Source organism: Mustela nigripes, chromosome 6 (genome assembly GCF_022355385.1).
Source record: "Mustela nigripes isolate SB6536 chromosome 6, MUSNIG.SB6536, whole genome shotgun sequence".
Lineage (NCBI taxonomy): Eukaryota > Metazoa > Chordata > Mammalia > Carnivora > Mustelidae > Mustela > Mustela nigripes.
This window is the reverse complement of record NC_081562.1, coordinates 61,012,941-61,025,260: the sequence shown is the minus strand read 5'-3', so window position 1 is coordinate 61,025,260 and position 12,320 is coordinate 61,012,941. Positions and strand designations below refer to the sequence as shown.

General features: G+C 35.6%; 1 protein-coding gene across 1 annotated transcript in view; it reads right to left on the bottom strand.

Moving 5' to 3' along the window:
* The window catches only part of PIK3C2G (phosphatidylinositol-4-phosphate 3-kinase catalytic subunit type 2 gamma), a 325,900-nt gene that overhangs the window by 37,053 nt on the left and 276,527 nt on the right, over positions 1 to 12,320 (bottom strand). Inside the window, exon 29 of the mRNA XM_059404484.1 lies at positions 4,043 to 4,115. Coding sequence (XP_059260467.1) covers positions 4,043 to 4,115 — 73 coding nt within the window. The remainder of the gene's footprint in view (positions 1 to 4,042; positions 4,116 to 12,320) is intronic.

Here is a 12,320-nt window from a genome sequence, read left to right as displayed (position 1 = left end):
GTCTGACTTGTTAGATTTTAGTGCTATCTTTGATACACAGCTATTAGAAAGGAAATACTTGGAGAAACTCTCCTCTCATCTTCTTTTCATCTTTTCCTGCCCACATCAGCCACAGGTAAAAGTCTAAAATAATTTTCTAATTGGAAACATATTATATGATATAATATAATATAATATAATATAGTAAAATGCATGATATTTTAAAGCTTTCTACTTTCAGAAACAACTTAAAATTAGTATTTATAAGTAGTCCTAGCCCTCCCCTTCTGTATCATTAAAATTTACATTGGAAACCTGGTACCATACTTCTACCCACAGATAACTGATCTGGGCTCTGCTAGAGCAAGTAACAGTAACATTGACCAGAGAGACTCTGCCATGAAGACTGTGGCTTTAAGTTCCCTTTTAAATTTGCATCTCCAATTGGAGGTACTGATGTGAGGTAATGATTAAAAGCTCCTGTTTGTAACCATTTGTAATTATCAATGGCATCTAAACATGCTCACTAATTCACACTCTTCACTTTGACAACTGTTGTCTTCGATCATTTTCTACTCTATTACCTATGTTATTGTTTCCATACCTTGGCAAAAATCTATCTTTTGCATGTTGGTGTGGTGTACTGGTGGAGAATGGATAATTATATATATATATATATATATATATATGTGTGTGTGTGTGTGTGTGTGTGTGTATATTTTTTTAAAGATTTTATTTTTATTTATTTATTTATTTGACAGACAGAGATCACCAGTAGGCAGAGAGGCAGGCAGAGAGAGAGGAAAGCAGACTCCCCGCTGAGCAGAGAGCCTTATGCGGGGCTTGATCCCAAGACCCCGAGATCACAACCTGACCCGAAGACAGAGATTTAACCCACTGAGCCGCCGAGGCACCCCAGTAATTTTATATTTTAATGGAGGTACTATTTGGCATGGGACCTATATTAATTTGGAAGGACTATAGAGGATCATGACAGTAGAGAGTTAAAGAATATACAAAATAAAATCCAGCATCTTTCTGAGTAGTGCTTTAGTTGAGTGTGGTTGAGTCTATAATATTTAATGTGATTATCTGTAGAAGATTTTTTTCTAGATGATACTTCAAGAGAACTCTAGTGGTGGGGAGTGAATTCATGGTGCCAGGACATTGCTACAGGAAGTGGTAAGTGTGGGAGTAGTAGCATGATTTGGGGTTTTAATTTCTTCTCTTTTGTCCAAGCTACCATGACAAGCCACCATGGTAGAGAATATAAATGTGTCTTCCATTGTTCTTTCTATCGTCAATAATTTATTCAGTAATTATTGATGGAGAATCTAAACACCGAGTTAAGCCCTGGGGATACAATGATGAGCAATATGGACATGGATTATGTCTTCACGGATTTCTAGTCTACAAAGACACTCATGAGCCATAAACATCGTTGCAGTAATTTTGAAAAGAAAAAAAAATTTTAGGACTATATAGCAAAGACAAATAAGATGAGAGCTGAAGGATGCAATATATATATATATATATATATGAAGGTAGAATAGGGTCAAGTGGTCTAGGCAGAGAAAGGTGCATCTGTTAGGTGCTGAGGTGCTTGTCTCAGTTGAGGAACTGGAAAAACACAAGAATCAAGATAGGGAAGAGCCTGCTATTAAGGCTGGAAGGGGAAATTGGGGGATGCCATCATGAAGATTTCGGTCTTTGTCATAAGGGCAGGGGTAGCTACATAATTTCAGAGGCCCGGTGATATGAAAATGAAAATATGGGATTCCTTTTACAAAAATTATTAAGAAATTATGACAGTTGAGTATTAAACCAAATGCAGGACCTTTCTAAGCACTGTGCTTAGTGTCACTGTACTGGTCACAAGCCCATGACATTGGCCTACCTAACAGCAAAGAGAAACCAAGGGAAAGTGTGAAGTACAGAGGAGTGATGACTGGATTGGCAGTTTAAAAAGTTATATTGTTCTACCAACGCAAGTTTAGTTGGTGAGTAAAGGCAGAGGAATATTAATATCCCTCAGATCCTGGATTATAGATTATTACTAATATTATCTTCGCAAGGCATGTGCTTAGATACATAGTTATCTAGAATCTACTCAATTTGTTAGTAGAAGCAGTAAATATGGTAAAGTCTGAGATTTTTGCTTAAGGTCATCCTATGTCAACCAATATTTTAACACACTTGAATAATTTTTTCCTCTAATCATTTAACAATAGAAGCAGAAAGTTTCAACTAACTGACAATAATATTGCTTAAAATAAATCATGTTCTTTCTTGTTTATGAAAAAAGTATGAAGAACTTGGAAGTTTGGAAAAGAAAATAATTTAAATACAAGGAGGACCAATGTCCTGCTCATCCTTGTTTGTTGTAGTGATTTGCATATTCTGTTTAGAAGATGTGTTCTATTGTTTTAAAACAATAGGCTATATTTCATATGCAACCAGATATTGAGAATCAAGTCTTTTGTCCATCACCATTCTGCCAAAACAAGTCTTGAATATTGTATGCTGTAGTAAGCAATAAGTGAAGAAGAAAAAATTCAAATAACCATTTTATTTTTTACAATAACAATCCTAATTTTGTGTGTGCTTATGAATTTCAAATACCTTACAGAGAAATAATACTATCACAAAACTAAAAAATTGATAGTGATCCACAGTTTTAATTTTTCAGTACATAGAGAATCAAACTTCTTTAAGGACTTTGATAACAGAATAGAGGTCAACCTATTACTTTTTAAAATATCTGACAACTCAAGAAATCAGTAACCTTATTTTTTTTTAAATCTGATTAATTCAAATTTATAAATGTTAATGGTAAAAAATAACCCCAGCTTTAAAAAAAAATACCCCAAGTATTTTTAGAAAGAAGACATTTGTTAAATATTTGTGTACTATGACAATAAAAAGGAAATATTTTTTGTGGATATCGTTCTTCTTTAGACACATGCTATAAATCACAAGGACTTTATTTACTTATTAATGTTTATGGTTTGGCTATATAAACAAAGTGTCTTAGAGAGTGATACCAAATGAGTAAAACGTAGGAGAATGAAAGAGGTACAATCCTCCTATATTAATTTGGAGCTTGTGAGTGCAGAGCAGTGCATAGTGGGGAAGTGAGTCGTCAGTTTAAAGTTACTTCAGTTTAACAGAAGAGGAGGCAGACACACACATAAATATACAACTTAATAAGCGATTACACTATTCAACTTGATCTGATTGGATAGAACCATGCACCTAAAGTTAGGAAACCACAGTGGCAGATAGGAGCAGAGGCGATAAGTCGATGGGCCTCATCTTAAAGGCAAAGAATCAGAAGGGGATATGGATAAAATAGACTTGGAGTTGCAAAGGAGACGGGGGTGAGGTCTAGCAAATTACGGGACTACAAGTCTTGCGTGAGATAAAAACTAGTCTCAGTATTGGATAACTACTGGCAATGGAATTTTATTATGAATGCTTAAAATTGATGGGACATTCAGAGAGAGTCCCTTCCAACTTAGGAGAAACACTAGAAAAGTTAATTAGAACTAACACACATTTGACAGAGAAAGGGTGGGTAATTGTGCTGGGCTAGTTTGGGATCCAGATAATAAAAAGAAGACTTCATGAGGGAGGCAGAGTAATTACTGACCTTTAAAAGATAAGAGTGAAGCTGCGAGATAATTCATAATCATTATTATTGCCTAATATTTATTTTTGTTGCTTCCTAAGCTGTTGAGTAAACTGGAAGACCTACCTGCAGGGGGAAAACAGGAACTTTGTCTCTGAAATGCAATTCCACCTCAAAGTACAATTAACTGAAATGAATTAATAGTGTGACATCATGTAGTTATTATAATTGGACAAAAATACATTGGTTCAATTTAACTTGAACATTTTCTAAGGGGTTAAAAATCTTTGGAAATAGTTAGAAAAGACCCTTAAAGCTTATTCTTTAAAGAGAGTATATTTGAAAGTTGAAAATAATATTGTTGTGATATTTTTTGCACAATTATATAGAAACTCAAAAATTGTACATAATAATACTGATAACATTACTTGCCTAGGTCCACAAGCGATGATTCAATTGTTTCTTGCACAGGCTCAGAGAGGAAAAAACTAAGCACACAATCACTCTGAAAAATAAGACAAAGTATAATGTTTCTTCATATCTTATATTTATTTATTGCTCCTATTCCTGTGATGGGGGGATGGACCCCAATCTAATATGACTGGTGTCTTTAGAAAAAGGGGAAGTTGAGACACATTCAAGTAGGAAAGACAATGTGAAGAGACACAGGCCAACGATGATCTTTTGTAAGTCAAGGAGAGAGGCATGGAATGACTTTTTCTGTCACAATTATCAGAAAGAACCAACCTTGTGGACACCTTGATTTCAGACTTTGAGATTCCAAAAATGGGAGACAATGTATTTCTGTTGTTTAAGTCACCTAGTGTGTGGTACTTTGTTAAGGAAGCCCGAACTAACTAACACAGCACCCAGTGGTGATCCCTACATCTATGACTGGGATTCTAGTCCTTCCTTCTCAGGAACCTTGTGGAATATCTCAGTCTATACTTCAGTAGACTTACCTTCTTCCTTTCTTTCTCATCAACATAAAGTAGTCTCTTCATTAACAACTAACAAACAGAAGAGTCAAACCACAGAAAGTGTACTCACACATGAACAATACCTTCTCCCAAATGCCCTTTTCAAACCCTGTGTTATTTCCCACCTCTTTGACAAATCTTGAGTTGCCAACATTCATACGGCTTCAACTTCTTCAATTTCTACTCTATGATTTATAACACTCAGTTTTCTGCCACAAACTGTCATCCAAAAATGTTCTTACCATTATTTTTTTTTAAGATTTTATTTATTTATTTGACAGAGAGAGAGAGAGAGATCACATGTAGGCAGAGAGGCAGGCAGAGAGAGGGCGAAGCAGGCTCCCCGCTGAGCAGAGAGCCCCGTGCAGGGCTCCATGCCAGGCCCCTGAGATCATGACCTGAGCTGAAGGCAGAGGCTTAACACACTGAGCCACCCAGGCACCCCTCTTACCATTATTTTTAACAACTTTTACTTTTCAAATGTCTTTTTTCCCCCCCTCCAAATCCAGTGGGGGATTTTCTTGGCCTTTAGATAGCTGTTCCATTTTTAGTGAGAAACTCTCTTTCATTTGCTTTTATGATACTAAGTTCTCCCAGTTTTGCTCTATCTGTCCCACCATCTCTCTCTCTCTATCGTTTTGAACTGTTTTTCCTCAGGCTCCTTTTCTTTTGCTTGTAATATAAGTTCTAGTGTTCCTCATTTCCAGGCCATTTCTCTAATTACTGACCCATTCTTTCTGCGTGATGTTATCCCTTTTGGTGGCTTCTATAATGATGTACAAATCTAAACCTTAATCCCAAATCTGTCTCCTCAGCCTCAGCCTGCTATTTCATAATACCTGTTTGTTGGCTTCCTTGACTATTTGAAAGACAATTAAAACTGAAAAGTGCACCAATAAATGCATCTTCTTTGCCCTCAAATTGCTACTTCTTCTCATGTCCAGACTCAAAATAGGGTGTATCTTTTTAGACTCTCTGTTCTCCCTTACTCTACACGTAATATTTATTGCTAAGTCTTACTGACTCTAATTCTTAAATATCGCAACCATCCATTTTCTTCCTTTCAGGTATGCTTCTGACTTCCAGCATCATTACTTCTCACCCAAATTACAGCAGAGTGTTTCTCTAAGCCTTATCCTGTTACCCTTTGATTCAATCTATTCTCCATTTAATTGTCAAACTGATCTTTCAAAGTAAAAATCTAACAGTTAACGGCTTAAAATCTGGCAGTGGCTCCCCATTGCTCTTAAGAAATAGGTCAACTGCTTCACAAGGCTTGTATGACCTTCCTTGATTGGGATAATGCTCATTTTCCCTCTTCATCTCTCAGCATTTATCCTCCAGTTATTTTATGCTTAACTATGGCTGAATTATATTTATTTCCTCAAGTGTGTTATGCTCTCTCACCTCCTTATCTTTCTACACATTCCATTATCCATCCTTTCCACTTCTATCCACCCATTTGCCCAAGGTTTGTCACCTGTTTTCTTTCCTATTCCTTTAGTTTAGTCAATAAGGTATCAAGAGGGATTGTCATTTATTCACTCATATCTAATATAGTATTTTTGCTCAAAAGATATTTCTTAACCAGAATTGAGATCTCTCTTTAGATATAGAATACATTGCTTTTCTAATACAAATATTCTTATCTATGTAGCAATTTTATACATCGTAAATTAATTAATTACCAATTTTGATCTCTATGTATTGATCTCTTGTGAGCTTGCTTAATAAGACTCTATCCTCAAGAAATGTATCCATATTCAAGATGCTGACTAAACCAAGTTTTCTTATTTTGAAAGCTTGAAGAGAAACTTAAGACTGTGCAGAATTTGTTGAAGAAAATTTGACCTTCTTTGGCCTTTTGACAACTTGTCAATTATTCTTCTCTGGCAACATTTTGGCCTCACCACCCAATGGTTATTAAACTTCAATAGAAGGCAGAATATCTTCCCAATTAGTATCTGAAATGTCACCACCAGCTAATTATTCCCTTGTGTTTACACTGTCATATCCTCATTTGTAATTCCGGGTGTGGGTGACATACTAAATAGTAATTCCTTAATGTAACAAGATTGTTTTCATTCTTGAGGAGAAACATGATTCAGCGTCAAGGGAGGCAGAAATCAAAGAAAGGGATGAAGAGGATAGGAAAAGTAATGCTGCTGGATCTTAAAATAATTGATTTTAAAATTTTCTCTGACTTGACTTTACTTATAGGCATGTCTCCTTCTGCTTTTTAGCACATTGCACCACTGGGTAGTTTGAGTTATAGAAATGTCAGTAGCTACAATTGTTCTTACTGATAACTTAGATCAATGTTCTCAACTGGGTTTGTAGTGACTCCTAAGCAATGTGGCTATATTTAGCTCTGTAAGTTGTATACTGAGCAACTTTACAGGTGCCATTTTTACATGCACTGCAAGTGTAATCCTACTTAACAGTATTGCCCATATGTAGGGCTGGCAGATATAGCAAATAAAAAGAGAGGATGTCCATGCAGTATTCATAACATACTTATTCTATTTTTTTCCTTTCACTGTATTTTATATATATTTGTATTATTTTCTTTTTTCTTTAAAAATAATATTTTATTTTTTTTCCAGTGTTCCAAAATGCATTGTTTATGCACCACACCCACATATGGTACATAAACAACATACTTATTCTAAAAAAAATTTATCTCAAATTCAAATTTAACTGGATGGCCTGCATTTTATCTCACTACCCTACAATATGAAGTGTCTAGAAAATGTGTGAGCACACTTTTGGTTGTCTCAGAGGATACAACTGGCAATTAATGGGCAAGGCCACTTATCCTAAATGTCCTGCAATACACTTGGGAGATTCTTACGTTACAAGGAATGTTGCTTTCCCGCTTAATCCTTCAAAAGGTAATCATTTCCCAGGTTAAAAAAAAAAAAAAAACACTCTGGAATTAAATTCCTTAATTCAAAAGGGGGAAAAACAAAAAAAAAAAAAGAAAAAGTGATTCCCCGATTTGAAAAAAAAAAAAAAAAAAAAAAAAAAAAAAAAGCCCCTAAACAAAGAGTGGTAGAGAGTAGTCAATAAGCCCAGGACCACCTATGTTACTATTGCCAATGGCCTACAGATGTGAAGAATGCATATGGGGGACAGGTAGGAGATGTGGGTAGAGAGAATTCTGTAGAAGTCCTAGAAAATGGTAAGGCTACACAAGCTTGAAACTACTGTGACCTGTTGATGAATTTTAAGCAGAAAAGCATCACAATTAGATATTTTTAGAAATATGACAGTGTAGCATTGTGGAGGAAGGGAGAAAAACAGCAGCCAGTTTAGGAGAATATCATCAGTAAAATTCCTCATATGCTCAATATATTGTATTTTCTGAGCATTCCATTCTGATTTCCCACTAAATCTCTAAAATGGCATTTGTGTTCTTTCTCATTCTATTTATAATCCCAGTGCTGGTTGTGAGGTAGGTCTCCTCTTTGCATCTCCTTGGTCTTCTAACCTCCCTTTGTTCTTTTTTATAAAAATACTCTGCTTTGAAGATCGTGTCTGCTGACTATCCTGCCCTCCTCACTTGCTGTTTCACCTGTCTACTGATCTTTAGGTCACTGATCTTCACTCCTTGAACATTTTCCACCTTGGAACATTGTATTGTCTTCAATAGTTCTTGTCATAATTCATACTAATTCATACTTATTTTAATATTCACATAAATTATCCTCCCCTGTGGTTACCTTCTTTATTTTTGAACTCTTCTCATCCATTGATTTTGTTCTGCATCCCACTCAGTCACTCGCTCCTATTCCCTTGATCTTGATCAGTGAAGAAAGCTCTCTCATTAACCTTGATTTCTAGCTGCTTAGTCTACTATCACCATCTTCTTCCTTTCCAGCTCATTCCCTCTAGTTATACAACTCAAACAATCTGTTGACTCTAAGACCTTTTCACTGGCCTTACTCATTTCATATTGTCATGTTCCTTCTTGGACAATTTGGATCTCATGATTGATACTAATAATTCCATTGCATATTTCTTTCAACTTGGTTGGCCCTCTCTCCTTTTATTTTATTATATATTTGTCAGTAACCCAACCTGGGTTATGCTCTGCCAACTCTGCAACTGCAGCAGGCCTGCTGAATGTTCCTGGAGAAAAGCATTCAACCAACCACACTTTGTTGGTCTTACTATCACCTCATGCCCACTACCCTCAAGTTGGTTTTTAAGATTTTCTGGAAAGCTATATGTGTCAGTAGTCCATTTATTCCTCTATTCATCTACAGGTCTATTTAATAACTTATCCTTGCTCCCCAACATGCCCACACACTTTCCCTCTCTTTCAGTCTTCTCAAGGCTGTCTCCTTATTGACAGAAAAAATGGAAAAGAATTTCTATAAGCTTCCACCAGCACACCTGTTATCTTACCTCATTTCTGTCCTTTTCTCTATTACATGGATGTAATTAAAGCACTATCTGTGCTTTAATCTGAGATGAATTTGGGCACTAGATCCCATGCTCTGCTCTCTACTCAAAGTCAACATTTTGGTCTCTGGTTAAGTTCTCATTTCTTTCATTATCAATTTTTGCTTCTTTGGTGGATATTCCTGGCAGCATACATACATGCTATGACTTAGTTCAATAAACAAAATTCCTGACCTACATTTCCCTGCACACTATCCCTTTCCTGTTCATCCTTAGAGCAAAGTCTCTTCAAGGATAATTCTCTACTTTCTATCCCAAATTCCTCTTTTCATATTCTCTTTTGAACCTGTTCTAATCAAGGTTTTGTTCCTAACACTTCCATCAAACTGTTCTTATTAGATTCACTAATAATATGCCTTTCGCTAAATCCAGTGGCCAATTCCCAAATTTTGCCCCATCAGTAGTATTTGAAATGGCTGATTTTTCCTTCTTTAAAATGGGTTTTTCTCTTCAATTCTAGGCACAAGATACTTCTGGTCTCCAACAAGTTGCTTTTTCTCAGCCTCTTTTGTTGATTCTCTCCCATCCTCTCAACTTTTAAAATTGGTATGTTGCATGGTCTAGCCCTCAGATCTCTTCTCTTTTATATTCATGTTTCATCTTAAATAATCTCATCCAATCTCATGGCTTTGAAAGCCAATTATTTGCTGACAACTCCAATATTTTTATTTCCAGCCTCTCTTTTTCCCTCAGCTCAAGACATTCAATTTTCCACTTGACATCTCTAATTAGAAATTTCATATGGAACTCAAACTTAGTATACTTTGATTTAAACTCCTGTTTGGGGGCACCTGGGTGGCTCAGTGGGTTCAAGCCTCTGCCTTCGGGCTCAGGGTCATGATCCCAGGGTCATGATCCCAGGGTCCTGGGATTGAGCCCTGCGTTGAGCTGAGCTCTCTGCTCAGCAGGGAGCCTGCTTCCTCCTCTCTCTCTCTGCCTGCCTCTCCGCCTACTTGTGATCTCTCTCTCTGTCAAATAAACAATAAAAAAAAAATTAAAATCTTTAAACTCCTGTTTGCCCCCACTCTCTATTGACCTCCTATAGTTTTCTCCATCACAGCAAATACTTAACCAATATTAGCTTGTATGGCCATAATAGTGGGTTAGTGATTGCCACTTATCTTGACCCATCAGTGCCCATGCCTTAATGCTTGTCAAATATCTGGAACATCCCTCCTATATGGAACATTATATATTTAGTGAATAAATTAATAAAGTTTGGGATTTGTTCAGGGACTCTAAAGTTACTGGTCTTTGATATATTAATGGTTCCAGTAACTGGATTAGGCTATATTGAATGCTTTAGGAGGTTACTATATATATTTTTAGAGCAGATGTTTATCTAATAATGGTTTTAAAATATTTAATGTACTTTAAAGTTACAAATGCAGTCTACACAGAGCAAATTTGAAAGCCAATTAAAAAATTTTAAAATTAAAGTATCTATCATCTTATATTTTGCTAAATTCAGAAATCTTATTAATATGTTGTTTATCAATTATATTAAAAGCCATTTGCAATTTAAAATGATTGATTTTTGAGAAAGTTGATCAATTCAAAGTTGCTGAAAACTTCAGTGTTTTTCCTATATCATATAAACATATTCTTGCTCTCAAAGACTACAGAGACTTATAGTATTTGCAAAGATCAGAAGTAATATAACACTGAGATCAATTTTTTCTCACTTTAAAATAACACATTAAGTATTCCCATTTATTAACTGGCTAGCCAACATCTAGAATTGGCTGCAAGATTTAGTTTCAGTGAGTTAAAACAATAAGCTAAATCTATCTCAAACACTGTGAAAGGCTGTAAAAAATGTGAATTTAAAAATGAATTCCCATAAGAGTTTTAAATCACAGTTGAATAGTAATTCTGTTTTATTGCCTTTTTCATAAAGCACCTTGTCAGAATGTCCAGTCTTTAATGTAGTTCAACACACTGTATTTGTACTGGAGTTACATAGAAGAATGACACTGTGAAGAACGGTGAACTTCTAAAGAATCTTTTACAATTCTGATTCTAAAATGTCATCAGTACACTTCACTAGACTCTGAAAAATAATCTTGGTTTTACTGATGGTAGACATGTGACATTTATCCTGCCTGCACTGTAATCTCAGCCGGCTCCAAAAAAGAAAAGAGCAATGTAGTGACAAATGTAGTAATTAACATCTGGGTTTAGCAAGTGGGGAACAAGAAACATATGTTCACTATTAAGATAGGATTTACCCATTTGGATTTATTTTGACATTTGATTTCTGCTTAAAAAAAATAACATTGCTAAACCATAAGTGATACTATTCCTTATTTTAAGAGGCTTTCAGAAATGAACAGCAATCCCGTGAAGAGCTAGAAATTACAATTAATATGGCTTTAAAATTTTAAAAAACAACAGCTGGTTATATATCTCAGCTGAAGTAAATGTAGATACAGGTGATTTTAGGTACTGCCATCATTTGCTGTAACTTTTTTTTTTTAAGATTTTATTTATTTATTTGACAGATGGCGATCACAAGTAGGCAGAGAGGCAGGCAGAGATAGAGGAGGAAGCAGGCTCCCCATGGAGCAGAGAGTCTGATGTGGGGTTCAATTCCAGCACCCCAAGATCATGACCTGAGCCAAAGGAAGAGGCTTTAACCCACTGAGCCACTCAGGCACCCCTCATTTGCTATAACTTTATGTTTATATGTTCTTTATTAAGATCTTAGTTAGTTGGCAACACAATTCCACCAAAACAGAGCAAAATTTAAAGCAAAAACAATTCCTTTTATCACAACTATCATTTGTTTGAGGAATGAAATTACAATGAAAGGAAAAAAGTTTCTATTAGCGTGAGAGAAGAAAGTAAAACTAAACAAACAAACAAAAAAATCCCAGGTAGATACAGGACTAGGATGTCTAAACTGATGCTTCCAATCTCATTAGAAGAGATATTGAGGAAGTATGTAATTAGTCTTCATTTATGCCTATTTTCTTTTATCAACAGATTATACGTGTGTGTGTGTGTGTGTGTGTGTGTGTGACAGACGGATTTACAAGCATCCCTCTATCTCAGGTGATCTTATGTCATTAGATTAAAGCCCCAAAGACATCTGTCCCACCACTGGACTTTAAAACAGATTTTTTATCTCATTTCCTGGACAAAAAGCAAGAGTGCTTAGAATTGGGAATGATCCTAGAAGGGACTAAGACAGTTGATTTTAACAAGATAAAATGGTCCCATTTTATATTCAAGCTGTGTCTTCTACTTCCTCCCCT